The sequence below is a fragment of the Electrona antarctica genome (assembly GCF_951216825.1).
Source record: "Electrona antarctica genome assembly, chromosome: 5".
In the NCBI taxonomy this organism is placed as follows: Eukaryota; Metazoa; Chordata; class Actinopteri; order Myctophiformes; family Myctophidae; genus Electrona; species Electrona antarctica.
This window is the reverse complement of record NC_136810.1, coordinates 37,453,165-37,469,694: the sequence shown is the minus strand read 5'-3', so window position 1 is coordinate 37,469,694 and position 16,530 is coordinate 37,453,165. Positions and strand designations below refer to the sequence as shown.

At 42.6% G+C, this 16,530-nt stretch overlaps 1 protein-coding gene across 1 annotated transcript in view; it reads left to right on the top strand.

The window, feature by feature from the left end:
- Positions 1-14,009, top strand: part of kcp (kielin cysteine rich BMP regulator) — a gene marked incomplete at its 5' end in the record, with an annotated part of 63,498 nt that extends 49,489 nt beyond the window's left edge. The window contains 15 exons of the mRNA XM_079502308.1: positions 136-229; positions 851-1,024; positions 1,624-1,706; positions 2,347-2,467; positions 2,581-2,663; positions 3,574-3,673; positions 4,239-4,327; positions 5,092-5,194; positions 5,987-6,126; positions 6,557-6,729; positions 7,435-7,546; positions 9,207-9,308; positions 9,659-9,823; positions 10,188-10,488; positions 13,645-14,009. Of these exons, the coding sequence (XP_079358434.1) occupies positions 136-229; positions 851-1,024; positions 1,624-1,706; positions 2,347-2,467; positions 2,581-2,663; positions 3,574-3,673; positions 4,239-4,327; positions 5,092-5,194; positions 5,987-6,126; positions 6,557-6,729; positions 7,435-7,546; positions 9,207-9,308; positions 9,659-9,823; positions 10,188-10,488; positions 13,645-13,868 (2,064 nt within the window). The 3' untranslated portion in view covers positions 13,869-14,009. The remainder of the gene's footprint in view (positions 1-135; positions 230-850; positions 1,025-1,623; positions 1,707-2,346; positions 2,468-2,580; positions 2,664-3,573; positions 3,674-4,238; positions 4,328-5,091; positions 5,195-5,986; positions 6,127-6,556; positions 6,730-7,434; positions 7,547-9,206; positions 9,309-9,658; positions 9,824-10,187; positions 10,489-13,644) is intronic.
- Positions 14,010-16,530: the final 2,521 nt, after the last annotated feature.

Here is a 16,530-nt window from a genome sequence, read left to right as displayed (position 1 = left end):
TCGACATCGGCAATATCGGTTATCAGCCATAACAGCATTAATTAATTATATCGGATATCTATATCGGCCAAAATGTCTCATCGGCACATCCCTATGCTGAACTGATACATGTGTGACTGTGTGTGATCTCTCCAGGCAGGAGAGGCCCGCTGTGCATCTCCACAGTGCCCCAAGCTGACGTGTTTGCACCAGGTGACCGATCACGGAGCATGCTGTCCCCGCTGTAGAGGTTAGTCTGATCATTCTGAAAGAACTGATTGAATGAATACGTTATTAGCAGGTGTGTTAACAGTACAGGTAGTACAGTCAAAGGTTATGCTAAAAGGATAACACAAAAAAGCCCCAGGGGGCTTATTATTCTTTTAATCATTCTCCATTTGTGTATGTTTTGTATAGCATTTTTGTATATATTTAGAGCAGGGGTTCCCAAACTGGTGCGTGCACCCCTTGTGGTGCGTGACATGAAAAGGGTAATGGCGGTTTTATGGTGTTATTTAGCAGCACAAACGGCAAAATCTGGTAAACCACTGTTGTAGGAGATGTATAGAGCAGCTGCGGGAGTATAGAGCAGCTGCATGTCTCTCAGTGCACTGACATCCTGGCATTATTTGCCATAATCATATTAAATGATTAAATATATAATTTTCGACCAAATACAACGAGACATAGCACTGGGGTGCGTCAGCTAGGTCAGGAGGTAACAACAATAAAGTTTGGGGACCGCTGGTTTAGAGGTTTGAAATATTACGTTTATTAGTGCTTTTATACTTTTATAGTGTGCGAAATGTATATTTGTGCAGAAAAGTAGAGCAATTGCTTCTAGAATGTACAGTCCTGCGGTTTGTTTCAGGCTGCGTGTATGGAGGAGAGGAGCATGCGGAGAGCAGCAGTTGGTTTGCAGACTCCACTCCCTGCATGACATGCATGTGTGTGGACGGAGTGACCACCTGCTCAGAGGTCCGCTGCCTGTCTCCCTGTATCAACACCATCAATGTACCTGGGGAGTGCTGCCCTGTCTGTGCAGGTAATAGAAGCTTTTAACCAGGCCTGGTTTGTCAACATCACTTTGTTGCTGTCGGGAAGAAACCTTGTATCTCCATATTTCACATTTTCATGTTTTATTTTTATTTTTCAAAAAAGAATGCCTTTCTTCATCATGCAAAAGTATAGTGAAAATGGCAGATCTATAACCTCACAACGTCTTGCGATGCTATTTTCATTTAAAATAGTTTTCTCAAATAATAATAAAAAGGAACGGTTTTGGACCACCCGACAGCAACAACTTACTTGGTTGGAATAAAAATCATTCTTAAAATGATTATTATTCATCTCCTGAATTATTTGTACTGCAGGTTGCTTAAAAATGACCTTTTTTTGCACTGTAGTGGATAGACTTCCAAAGCACTTTGTGGTGGAGTTTGGGTGCGTGTGCGTGTGTGTGTGCGTGCGTGCGTGCGTGCGTGCGTGCGTGCGTGCGTGCGTGCGTGCGTGACCAGACTGTGTATTCGAGGGTTGTTTTCTGTGTGTGCTTGACCAGACTGTGTATTCGAGGGTTGTTTTCTGTGTGTGTGCTTGACCAGACTCTGTATTCGAGGGTTGTTTTCTGTGTGTGTGCTTGACCAGACTGTGTATTCGAGGGGAGAGTGTACGGTCCCAGAGACAGTTTCCAGCCAGCTGACGATCCATGTCACATCTGTACCTGTGAGGTATGATACGATCATTTCACTTATGTATCTATCCGTCCGTCCGTCCATCCATCCATCCATCCATCCATCCATCCACTGTATATGTACTCTTTTGTGACTTATAATATCTAGTTTTATAGATTTTTCACTGTCAGACTTAAATCACTTCAAAGCATCTGTTGTCATTGTAATATTTATAATGTACTTTTATTACAAAAGTGTATAGTTCATTATTGAAATCACAACATGAAATCAAACCATGTCAGAACATGTTTCATTATTTGCAATGAGGGTGTCTGTCTGTCTGTCTAACTAACTTCCGAAAACTTACTGTATGTGATAAGTTCAAGCTCAGTGTTGAGCTACACAGCGCAACTAGTTTAATGTAGTGTGTATTTCATTCATGACACCGTGGCCTGTGTGTGTGTGTGTGTGTGTGTGTGTGTGTGTGTGTGTGTGTGTGTGTGTGTGTGTGTGTGTGTGTGTGTGTGTGTGTGTGTGTGTGTGTGTGTGTGTGTGTGTGTGTGTGTGTGTGTGTGTGTGTGTGTGTGTGTGTGTGTGTGTGTGTGTGTGTGTGTGTGTGTGTGTGTCCGTGCGTGCGTGCGTGCGTGCGTGCGTGCGTGCGTGCGTGCGTGCGTGCGTGCGTGCCTCCGCCTCCCAGGTGATGCCAGATGGACAGCAGCACCTGAGGTGCTACCATAAGCAGTGTCCCAGTCTGGTGGACTGTCCCAAGAACAACATCCTCTTCTCGGGACCAGATTCCTGCTGTCCCGTCTGCGCTCGTCAGTACAACTTTGAAATGTCTTTCACATCCATAGTTCTTTGCTTACGTTAGATCATAAGTTCTGATCGTGGCGGATGTACTTGTGATGTGTGTTGTGTGCTTGTTGTGTAGAGCCTCTCAGTAACTGCACGGCCACGCTGATTGGTAACGAGGTATTGGCTACCGATGACCCCTGCTTCACCTGCCAGTGCAAGGTACTTTATTTGATTTACTTATAAATGATAAAACCTGATGTGATGAACAAATGCCCTAACTTGTAATGTGACATACAGTGCACATGTTGTCACAACGATGTGGAACATCTTGGAGAGGATGGTCCATGCTGTTCCTGCTCCTTTTAGTATAAGGGCCTGTCTCAAGAGTGGGACTTCACATTACATTGGAGAGGATGGTCCATGCTGTCCCCGCTCCTTTTAGTATAAGGGCCTGTCTCAAGAGTGGGACTTCACATTACATTGCCTAAGTCTGGAATATGTCACTCCACGATTAACACAATCTGTGCTGGCACGAGAAAATCTACTGTACCCTGCTGTGCCATCCACGAGATTACGAGCTTTGATTAATAAGCATGAATTCAGCATTAAAAATATATATATATATTTTTTTTCCTTTATTTTTTTTACTCATTGTCCCGTTTCTCCTCAAAATGAGACAAACTACGATCTGTTTAATATTTCATGAGGACTTGGTTTCAATACATGAGCCCAGTACATTTTACTGGGTTCTAACTGACACAAAATGTGATTTATTCATTATGATCGGTTTGAAAAGTAGAAATATAGGCCTCCTTCTTATAGCTGCCTCCTTCCAGTAAAAGCCCGGTATCAGAATCAGTTGCGACAAATAAAAGCCCCGGATAATAAATGAGGATTTACGGTATGCTATAATCATCACGGAATGTGATGATTTGATTGGATGAGCACTGAATGTGATGATGTTGATGATGATAAGAAAGAGCGCCCCTCACTTCACACAAGTGTGTGTGTCTTGTTTTTCAACCATTTCTATCTGTTTTTTGAAGAAGATGAGGTGACGCAATGTAAGGTGACGGTCCAGTGTAAGTATATGACTACAGTGTGTCAGGTCTTTGTCTGTGCCTTGTAGGACCTGACATGGACCTGTCTGCATCAGAGCTGCCTGCCACTCACCTGTACCCCTAACGAACAGTTCACCCCACCAGACTCCTGCTGTCCTGTGTGCGAGGGTGAGATATCCCCTTCTCTCACCTGGTCTCATCATTCCATAATAGAGATGTGTACGTCATCAGTGGTTCTCAAAGTTGGGTCCGGGCCAGGACCCCCAGTGGGCCTTGAGGGGGCCTGCAGCACTTGCCATAGCACTTGCACTAGCCTCGACGACATTACAGGCAAAGGCTAAACTTATGTAATTCAGATAAGCACATTATGTAGACTTAGCACTCTATAGTATATACTCATAGTTTCATTGTACAGATATTCTACTGTTAGACGGATGTTAGGTTCTAGGGGGGTCCCCAGCAAAATGTGTTAACATAACAGTGAAATCAGTTTAACCACTTTAACGCTATAGACTGTCCATCTACAAGTTCACAACATGCCGCGTTATTAAAGTAACACATAGATAAATGTGAACGTGAACAGAGTGTGTGATCGAGGGACAGGGGATGTATTGTTTCAGAGTATGTATTGCTTCAGAGTGAACATGTATTGTTTCAGAGTGTGTGATCGAGGGACAGGGGGTGTATTGTTTCAGAGTATGTATTGTTTCAGAGTGAACATGTATTGTTTCAGAGTGTGTGATCGAGGGACAGGGGGTGCGTGTGCCTAACGGGGCCAGCTGGACAGACAGTGATGATGACTGTGTCACCTGTACCTGTAATGTAAGTCCTCCTGCAACAGGTCAAATGAAAATGGTTTACTAACCCCAGACGGAAAGTCAAATACAGAAATGATCTCATTCTACTGTTTGACTTTTTTTTTTTTATATAATTTTTTATACCAGGATTTTGTAACCCATTTTTCACCCCTGTGTCAATTATCTAATGTGATCCTGGGCTCTACACACCCTCCGCCAAACTAGTCCTCATATATGGGGGACATGGGGAGAGCAACGGACTTGAACTCATGCTTCCTTCATGCCTGAGTGTCCAAGTTGCTCCTTTACACCTGACAGGGGGGAGTTTCCCTGGTTGGACGTAGCACGTGGAAGGAACACGTTATTACAACCAGTTCCTTTCCCCTCCATTAGGCGCCCCGGCTGGCCAGGGGGAGGCAGTTTAGAGAACAGGATTACTGCATGTTTTTTGTGAGGGTACCTACCCTAGGGGACACGGGGAGAACATGCAACATGTTTGACATTTTTCTCACATCTTACTGACAGGACACTGTATTTACTGACAGGAAGAGGACACTCTGACTGTATTTTTGGGCTGCAATAAGTTTGTTTATATTGGTAATGTTTTATTGAGTAAAAAAAGAAGAGTATTTTGATTCCTAATGAAACAAGAAAGTTCTAAATAGCATGTTACGTAACATACACAACTTAAACTCTTGTATGTGTTCACTGTTTGTATGTTAATATAAACCCAATTTATGTTCAAGGCAATCTTGGACATGACTTACCCTGTATGTGTCTTTTTAACAGCTGGGCCATATTGAGTGTACCATTGAGGAATGTTTGCCAGTGGTGTGCCAGGATAGCCAGACACCAGTGAAGATTCCTGGGGAATGCTGCCATGAATGCCAAGGTATTACAGTCCAACAGGGTTTGGGGCCCTGGCAATGTATGTTAAGCAAGGGATAATGAATGGCTAGGTGGTCATTGTTGATAATATAATAATATAATAATAATCACTGACAGGGTGATTAGCCAATCGCAATAATCACCCTGAAGGTGACCACCTAGCCATTCATGGTGCTTATTACATGGCTACTTTGAGGCAAATTAAATTTACCCAAAAGTGACAACAAAACGAAGTATTTCCTTGCTTATGATGAAAGTATTCCAAGTTGCCACCCCAGAGCGCAACACAAGTCGCCTCAGGAAAACAAGGAAGTGAGTGTTGATCAAATGGAATACATTTTCGAGTAGGCTACTGCATCGTCTATTTCTCGCTTCAAATGTTTTCAAAAACATTCTTGAGATTGTAAATGACATTGTGTGTTTGTTTACATGACTGTCATGTTGTATACAGCATAAAATCCAAGTAGTGCAGCCAGGTGCTCTGAGGCTTTGATTAGACGGTCATTATCAAGAAATAACACACCGCTGAATTCAGTGTTGACCAATCAGAATCAAGCATTCACCCAAGCCGTGTAATAAGCAAGGGAAAATTGACAAGGGGCCATGTGTGTGTGTGTGTGTGTGTGTGTGTGTGTGTGTGTGTGTGTGTGTGTGTGTGTGTGTGTGTGTGTGTGTGTGTGTGTGTGTGTGTGTGTGTGTGTGTGTGTGTGTGTGTGTGTGTGTGTGTGTGTGCGCGCGTGCGCGCGCGCGCGTGCGTGCACATGTGTCTGTGTCTGTGTGCGTGTGTGCGTTACAGACTCAGTGTCGTGTACATACCAGGGCACAGTGTACCAGTCCAACGAGCAGTGGGAGGTGGACGAGTGCACCAGCTGTTCCTGTGTGTCTGGAGACGTTCACTGCCACAGTGAACGCTGCCCTCCTCTCACATGCGCTACAGTCAGTATCCAGTGTGCACGCACGCACGCGCGCGCACACACACACACACACACACACACACACACACACACACACACGAACAGAGGGCTGTTACAATTATGACATTTTAATTGATGATTAATAATTATTGTCACTCAAGTAATTGCGATTAATTGTGTTTTTGACATTGGAACATTGGAACATAAATAATGAATAAAAATTACATTTCTGTTCGGCTTTAACGCTTTGCATGCAAACAAAAGTTTCACAGTGGGCTTGTACTGTAGATCTTCTATTTCTGCTTTTTTAATGTTTGAAAATATATGAAATTCTGCAAAATATTTGTGATTATCTCAAATAATTGCGAATGGTTATGTCAAAATTGTGACAGGCCTGCACACAGACACACCCACATACAAGTACATTGTTTGTACTGTTATATGCTCACCAGGATGAGATGCCAGCAGTAATCCCCGGCGTGTGTTGTCCTCACTGCCTGCCACGTCCGGCCACCTGCATCGTGTTCGGAGACCCGCACTATCGCACCTTTGATGGCCGTCTGCTGCACTTCCAAGGGGCGTGTACATATGTCCTAGCTCAGGACTGTGAGGGTGGCGACTTCAGGTACACCACAATTCTAAAAATAAGTCATAGAGACTGCAATTACGTTAGTGTTCATTAGTGGTGCATTCAATTAATCGATAGGGCAATATATCGATAGAACATCCGGACGATAGGTGAATCGATCGAGAGGCTGCTGTATCGATACAGCAATAAACGGCATGAATTATCTGGGTGACGCAGAAACGTACCTCTGTTTAATGTTATCAAAGCCCCCCTTGCAAGTTGCAATGCACTCCCTTCCCAGACCACTTGTTAAGATCTCTGTAGGCCTGAAAGTGCTTTATTGTATTTGTGCAACATGGTCATTATTTTGAATAAAAGTATAATCGATATATATCGATATATCATCAATATATCATATCGTGGCCTCTGTATCGTAATACATATCTATCGTGAGATTGCAAGCAATATCCATCACTAGTGTTCATCAGTATTATCCATTTAGTTAGTTTACTTTGGGGATTTGACCATTGGCAGGAAGCACCTTTATGCAAAAAGAATGGTGGTATTTTATCATGAACATAGTGATGACCAATTATATGAAAATAGGTGAAGTTCCTGAAATAGCGAGCATAACATACAATACAGAAAGCTACTGAACAAAGACAGAAAGACGGTGTTGATAAAATAATTCTGGAAGACCCAGTAGATTTCTGTTTGGATGTGCTCTCTTGACTAACTGAAAGAATCTCTCTGCCTCTGTAGTGTCCATGTTACCAATGATAATCGTGGACGTAAAGGAGTGTCCTGGACTAAAGAGGTGACTGTGTTTATAGGAGACGTTGCGGTGCAGCTTCTCCAAGACTGGGTCGTCAAGGTTTGTGATTGTAACTGTGCTGCAAATGTGTTCTTCCAACACTGTTCTTTGATAATGACATAGGTGGCATCATGGTCAGTATCATGGTCAGTCTCATGGTCACTGGTCAGTCTCATGGTCAGTATCATGTCAGTATGATGGTCAGTATTATGTCAGTATCATGGTCAGTATTATGTCAGTTTCATGGTCAGTATCATATCAGTATCATATCAGTATCATGTCAGTATCATGTCAGTATCATGGTCAGTATCATGGACAATATCATGTCAATATCATGTCAGTATCACGGTCAATATCATGTCAGCATCATGGTCAGTATCATGTCAGCATCATGGTCAGTATCATGTCAGCATCATGGTCAGTGTAATGGTCAGTATCATGTCAGTATCATGGTCAGTATCATGTCAGTATCATGGTCAGTATCATGGCAGTATCATGGTCAGTATCATGTCAGTGTAATGGTCAGCATCATGGTCAGTATCATGTCAGTATCATGTCAGTGTAATGGTCAGTATCATGTCAGTATCATGGTCAATATCATCAGTATCATGTCAGTATCATGGTCAATATCATCAGTATCATGTCAGTGTAATGGTCAGTTTCATGGTCAATATCATCAGTATCATGTCAGTGTAATGGTCAGTATCATGTCAGTGTAATGGTCAGTATCATGATCAATATCATCAGTATCATGTCAGTGTAATGGTCAGTATCATGTCAGTATCATGTCAGTGTAATGGTCAGTATCATGATCAATATCATCAGTATCATGTCAGTGTAATGGTCAGTATCATGATCAATAGCATCAGTATCATGTCAGTGTAATGGTCAGTATCATAATCAATATCATCAGTATCATGTCAGTATCATGTCAGTGTAATGGTTAGTATCATAAGTATCATATCAGTATTATGGTCAATATCATCAGTATCATGTCAGTATCATGGTCAGTATCATGGTCAGTATCATGGTCAGTATCATGACAGTATCATGGTCAGTATCGTGTCAGCATCATGGTCAGTATCATGTCAGTATCATGGTCAGTATCATGGCAGTATCATGGTCAGTATCATGTCAGTGTAATGGTTAGTATCACGTCAGTATCATGGTCAATAGCATCAGTATCATGTCAGTGTAATGGTCAGTATCACGTCAGTATCATGGTCAATAGCATCAGTATCATGTCAGTGTAATGGTCAGTATCACGTCAGTATCATGGTCAATAGCATCAGTATCATGTCAGTGTAATGGTCAGTATCACGTCAGTATCATGGTCAATAGCATCAGTATCATGGTCAGTATCATGGTCAATAGCATCAGTATCATGACAGTATCATGGTCAATATCATCAGTATCATGTCAGTATCATGTCAGTACATTGTCAATAATTATACAGTTAGAATGATAAAGGTCAATGTAATTAACCACATGAATGCTATCGTCCGTATTCTGGGACGAACATTCAGCAAAAAACAGGATCAGTTCAAGCGGGGGGATCAAGTATATATGGTTGGTTAAAGAACTTTAAGTTGACGTCCTGGTAGGATGGAAAAGCAGCAGTGCTGGGTTTCCCCCAGCTGGACCAGGGTTGAAGAACCATGGTGTAATTGTGGTGTATTGTTGTAGTACGGAGCCGATCAGTACTTTCAAACGTTGCCAGGTCAATGATGAGGTGGTGACCCTTCCCTTCCTCAAAGAACCATACATCTACGTGGAACGGCAGGCCAACATCATCCTACTCAACACCAACATTGGACTCAAGGTGCAGAGCTCTTTCATATATCAGAGATATAATGTGTGCCACATTAACTTTGCCAATTTGGGGGATCAATTAATTTTGATCTTTATTGTTTTCTTTCTTTGTGCTGTGTGCGTTCTTTGTGTTGTTCTTCCCATTTAGACAGGGAAAACATCTGAGTCAATTTGGATTTTAACCACTTTAACCGGTAGCAGATACACAAGCTCAAAGTGAGGTTTGAGAACTACTGATATAGACAGACACATACTTTTTTTTCCCCACCAGAAAACTGAAAGACATTTGTAGAATCGTTCTCGGGCCCTCCTTAATCCACCGTTTCCTGTGACCTATTCTTTTATGTTTAAACCCTCCAGGTGTTGTGGAGTGGCCGTTCCCACCTGGAGGTGAGCGTTCCAGGCTCCTATAAGAGCCACACGTGTGGCCTGTGTGGAAACTTCAATAACTACCAACAGGACGACCTCCGGATGCCCAGCAGAAAGATCAGCCTGTCAGAGGCTGCCTTCGGCAACAGCTGGAGGGTAAGAAAGATCAGCCTTTTTTTAAATTATTATCACACTTTCAGAAGATCTGGGGTCGGGCAATGGATTACATCCCAAATATGGGACGCGAACTGGAGAGGGCTAATTGAAGTATAACTGAGATTGTTGTTGCTGTCATTGTTACCATTGTCTACTTGTCATTCTTGTTGTTGTTGTCATGTTTTTATTTATGTTTGTAGCACAGATGATAATAGTCAGAAGAAAATCATGCATTGGGTGAAAAAATGTGTTTCAAAATTGTGGGATAAAATTTTTATATATATTTTTTTTAAATAAAGGCAAAAAAAAAAGAAAAAACATGCATGTGATGTGATCGTTTCTGTCTGCGCCGCCGCCTTTGTAGGTGACCAATGGCAGCCACTCCCTCTCGTCCTGTCACCCTGGCGAGGACGTTGACCCCTGCAAGGACGCAGGCTACCAGGCCAGGAAGGGGGCCAACGCCCGTTGCAAGGTGCTGAAGTCGGGCGTGTTCAAGCCCTGCCACCGCGTGGTGCCTCCGGAGCCCTGGTACGGCGCGTGCGTGTACGACCAGTGCGCCTGCGGGGCCAACACCGACGAGTGTCTCTGTGACACGCTGGAGGCCTACGCTGGTCAGTGCAGAGAGGCTGGAGTCAGACTGCAGTGGAGGAGCCCGTCACTGTGTGGTAAGTATAGTATACACCAGGGTTGCCCACACTTTCTAGACTTGAGAGCTACTTTCAAAATCCTCAAAAATGATGGAAAACGGCATGCTATAGTAACTATAGCATGCCGTTTTCCATCATTTTTGAGGATTTAAAAAAAAGTCGAAAATCACTCCGAGACGATGGGCTATAGCCCATGGTCTCGAACGGCATACTATAGCATGCCGTTTTCCATCATTTTTGAGGATTTGAAAAAAGACGAAAATGACTCCGAGACGATGGGCTATAGCCCATGGTCTCGGAGTGATTTTCGTCTTTTTTTCAAATCCTCGTTTTTCATCATTTTTGACCATGGGCTATAGCCCATATCGGACGGCATACTATAGCATGCCGTTTTCCATAATTTTTGAGGATTTGAAAAAAAGACGAAAATGACTCCGAGACCATGGGCCCATGGTCTCGTAAGTGTAAATACAACAAAATGAGCAGGGCACTTCAGGGAATTGAACCCTGTCCCGGTAAACCAAGGGTGCCAACACCAGTGCCTTCGTTTTAGTTTTGTTGTCATTTACAGGCCCAGTGCCTCCCCAAGCGTGACGAAAAAGCGTGACGAAAAAGCGTGACGACATACTATAGCAGGGTTGCTCACACTTTCTAGACTTGAGAGCTACTTTCAAAATGACCAGCTCAACCAGATCTACCCACCAAAAATATATACATATATTATCCCATTGCTGAAAATACAAATGCACTTCTTTTCCTTTTTTGTAATATTGATGTTTGTGTGAACACTTTTGAAAACACGGTAGGCCTGTTGCATTGTGGGTTTGCGCTGCCCTTTTTGATGTCGATCAATCAAGTGCAGTCACCTTAATGTGTGGCAGATGCCAAAAATAGTTTATTATTTATTTTTAATTGTATATTTTTAGGGGCCATGTCATTTGTTCTACCTGCACAGCCTGTGTGATCTACTGGTAGATCACGATCTACCTTTTGGGCACCCCTGTACTATAGCATGCCGTTTTCCATCATTTTTTAGGATTTGAAAAAAAGACGAAAATCACTCCGAGACGATGGGCTATATATAGCCCATGGTCTCGAACGGCATACTATAGCATGCCGTTTTCCATCATTTTTGAGGATTTGAAAAAAAGACGAAAATGACTCCGAGACGATGGGCTATAGCCCATGGTCTCGGAGTGATTTTCGTCTTTTTTTCAAATCCTCGTTTTTCATCATTTTTGACCATGGGATATAGCCCATATCGGACGGCATACTATAGCATGCCGTTTTCCATCATTTTTGAGGATTTGAAAAAAAGACGAAAATGACTCCGAGACCATGGGCTATAGCCCATGGTCTCGTAAGTGTAAATACAACAAAATGAGCAGGGCACTTCAGGGAATTGAACCCTGTCCCGGTAAACCAAGGGTGCCAACACCAGTGCCTTCGTTTTAGTTTTGTTGTCATTTACAGGCCCAGTGCCTCCCCAAGCGTGACGAAAAAGCGTGACGAAAAAGCGTGACGACATACTATAGACTATGTGACCACCGGAGAGATGGGTGACAGCCGGAATGTAGACGGCACCCCGGGAGCAGTATGGGTTGGCGCCCAAGCCTGCATCCTCCGTGAGGAGGAAGCCCAAAAACCTTCGATGACGCCTTTAGGAGGGCCATTCGAGCCCAAGCGGAGCTGCAAGTACCACCGTTGCCCAGGTGGAGCCTGCAGAACCATTGCGGCTCAAGAAACCACCACTCCTGAATTATTGTCATGGACAGAAGTGATTATTTCCTTTTCCATGTCACGGACAGTGCATGATGCGTGCGTTGGGAGTGCAGTCAGAGGAGCCAAATTAGCAACTTTGTACAGCCGTGAGACTCTGCCTTTGATGTGCATGGCCGTTCGCTGATCACTCAGCTGCGTGCTATTGTCTCACTGATTGACTGGCTGAAGCGCAAACATTATCCCCAAACGATCCCCCCACCCCCACATCACCCGTCAATGCTGCACAGTGAGAGAGAGAGAGACCCTCGCAGTTACTCTACTCCTTACTTACAACAGTAGTGTTTCACCGGATTTTGCTGTTAATAAAGGACAACTTTATTTTTTTTCAACCACGGTTCATGTTTTAGGTTGTTATGAGAGAAAGTAAAAGATGAGATGAACAGGGGGGCGGGGGCATTCGAGCATGGGGCTAAATATGTATTTCTTTACTAAATGTTATAGCGATTTATTTTGTATTATTTACTATAGTCCTACTAGACTCCAAGAAATTACATCTGGCCACAGAAGATCACAGGATCTACTGAATGTGAAGGTAGCCTACTGGGGGGAAGCCACACTGTGTGTCATAGGCTCAATATGTCAGTTTGACACATTCAGTAGATCCCGTGATCTTTTGTGGCCAAATGTAATTTCTTGGGGTCTAGTAGGACTATAGTAAATAATAAAAAAAGAAATCGCTATAAAATTTTGTAAATAAATACATATTTAGCCCCGTGTTCGAATGCCCCCGCCCCCCTGTCAAAAACAGCTAAAATCCCTAAAACGAAAGAAAGCAGCAAATGAAGAAAAAAAATACACTCACCTTTTACTTTCTCTCATAACAACCTAAAACATGAACCTTGGTTGAAAAAAACTAAAGTTGTCCTTTAAATGAATAAATAATTAGCGCGTGACTGTGCACGTCTGTAGGAACCGATAGTTATAACCGAAATTGAATTATTGTAATGGGTACCCGGTACCCATGCATGTTCGGTTCGGTACCTGCTTGGTCCCGAGGTTCGGGACTCACCCGTAGTCACAAGTTAATTAAGTTCAATCCCCTATCCCGCCTCACCCACAATCCCCAGGACAGTTGGAAAGCAATCACAAGACATGCGCTTGTAGATCTGCTATTTTTGAAAGATCTTGAAAATGTGGTGCAAATTTTAGAATATATATTCTTTCACAGCATTGGTTCAATACCAGTATTTTAACCAACAAACAGGCGAAAAGGGTGTTCAATAGCATTGATTTAAAAAAAATCTAAAACCTCAAAAATGGAGCTAGGTGGTTTCCTCCCGACAGCAACGATATTTTCATGAATACACTTGTGAGGAAACATATGGGGTTGTGTGCTTTGTAATCTGTGTGTCTATTTCTCAATATTTACGTACCATCTTTGTCTCTCCACAGCGGTGGGCTGTCCAGCTGAGAGAGGATTTGTGTTTGACGAGTGTGGCCCTCCATGTCCGGTCACCTGCTTCAACGTCGATGTACCTCTAGGAGTGATAGAGAGTCACTGCTTCAAGCCTTGCGTACCAGGCTGCCAATGTCCTGCGGGCTTGGTTTTACACAACTACTACTGCATAGCCCCTGAGAAGTGTCCCAAGATTATCCATGATGGCAGCACCTCATAAAACACATGCATGGGTGTTCTTTCATGAGTATGCACAGTACAGCACACGCCCGCACACACACACACACACACACACACACACACACACACACACACACACACACACACACACACACACACACACACACACACACACACACACACACACACGTATGCAATTGTGCATATTTAGGGTGACCAGATGTCCCCCTTTGAGCCAGTCCCTGATTTCCGTGACTTTTCAGGCATCCCACAAATTGAGACTCTGTCCCACATTGTGACTGGCACACTCAAATGCCCTAATAGTTAGTCCCCTAATAGCTGGCTTTCTGTTGTAAAGCTCCCATTGTCTCTTTTTGTGTTTTTAAATCTGTTAAAATAACATGAGTAATATCCCCTATCTGCTACAGTACCAAGTTGGCCATACCACCCACCCATGACCCATTTTAAAACGAAAAAGCTAATTGGCAGTGCCCCCCCAGTGCCTCCAATTAGCTTACTTAAAGTAAGCTAATTGGCATATTCAGCCTATGGTTTAATATGACATCCAGGTATTTAATAGCAACTTAAAGGGACACTTCACACTTTTTGCAAAAAAATATATGTTTATAACGTTTAGAAGACTTAGAACACTTTCCTGGGGGTCTTTATGTGTTTAATATGTGGTTTTAGATATTTTAGATTTCAGCAGTGAGCCCAGTGTCTCCGATCGTATCACTCCACAGGCTGGGAGCGTCTGTTGGGCAACATTCGATGTTGCGCAACAGTGGAACGTCATCGAAAATGTTCCCCCCCTGTTTAACCTACGAGACCGAAAATCTTAAAACGTTAATAACTCTTGATCTAAATCATTCCGTCCAATTCTAAGCAAAGATTATGTGTTAGACGGCCCACCGCGGTCCCGTCGCTAGTCGTGGTAGAATTAATCATACCTCCCAATGTTGTCGATCGCCTCTAGAGTGTTTTGGCTACATCTAGCTGCTTCAGCCACATCCGGGATAACATCCGGTCCGTCGGTAAAAGTGCTCTGCTGCTATAAATCACTGGGCGCTATGATTTAATGGATTAAATAACCCCGGGCGTTGGGGCGTTAACATATATTTCTTTGTAAAAAGGGTGAAGTGTCCCTTTAAGTAAGTTGCTAACCCCGTCCCATCCTGTCCCCCCGTCCCACACAAGCGATACTTCTGTCCCTCAAATGAAAAGTTTGGATCTGGTCACCCTAACTACACTTAATCTATCTAGGTCACCCTAACTACACTTAATCTATCTAGGTCACCCTAACTACACTTAATCTATCTAGGTCACCCTAACTACACTTAATCTATCTAGGTCACCCTAACTACACTTAAATCTATCTACCTATAGTACTGTATTATCTTGTGTTTTTTAATACACAAGTCAGAAACAGCAGTATTTAATATTTGAACATCTCTGAACTGTATACTGTAATTTTACGTTTTGTAACAGAATTATGTCTTTTAACAATTAAATGTATGAATATGTTTTATATAACTTCATCTTTTTATATTTATGTTTGTTTCTATTGTATATTATGTTACTTTATCAACATTGTATACCGTTGAGGTCAGCAGGCTGTGGACAAAAGACATTCACATGTTTTACACGGCTAGATGGACACAGAATTTATTTTTATAATATGAAACACATATTGCCTTAAACCTGCCTCAAACTCTGATTGCTGCTCTTTAGTATTGCCAGAGGAAGGAAACTGTCCAATCATTTGTTTTGTGTATGTTTCTAAAGTGACAAATGTTAGCAATCACATTAAAATTGCCTTATGTAAGCACTGAAACTTTATACCACTCTTGCTTAATATTTTGAAGAAACATTTAACTTGTACTACCTTGAACTTTTCTTTGTTTTACAAAACAGACTGTGTTTTTCTACCACGTTATTTTAGCATAACTATACTATACAGTATTACAACCCAAATGAAACAAAATTGCTGTCTAATTGAACCTCTTTAACTGTTAAGTCTGTTAAGTCTGTTAATCTGTTGGTTGTTTCCTTTGCGATTGTACAAGAATTAAAGGTTGGAGTCATTATTGATGCACTTTCAATACATTATATAAACGACAGGTGAACTTTCTATGAACTTACTAGCACCACCATTAAATAGGCCAACGTTTCCACATGTGCGTGCACATTGTAATCTCAAACAAGATCATTCAAAACTGTACTTATCACAGTATTATCATAGAAATGAGCTGTGCATGTTTATGCGCAGCTAAGGTACTGTCCGTCCGTCCATGTTTTTCATGATTTATCTTTTTTTATCGTTGAAAACCATGAAAAACTACATACTATAGTATGTTGTTTTTCATGATTTTCATCTTTTTGAGTGGTGCAACCACTCCATTGCCCAGCTATGTGTGTCCCTGGCTGTGTCCCTGGGTCTGAGCACGGAAATAGCGGGAATTTCACCACCAAGTGTCACTGTTGCACAGCCTAACACACCACCAAGTGTCACTGTTATGCAGCCACGCACGCACGCACGCACGCACGCACGCACGCACACACACACACCAGGCCAGGGAGGAGAGCTTCTACAGTACAGTGCGTACAGAACAAGTACAGTACAGCACCACTCACTTCAGACAGGTCTGATTTTTTTATTATTGTGACCGCAGGCTTAGTTACTATGAAATCGTGCATTACCC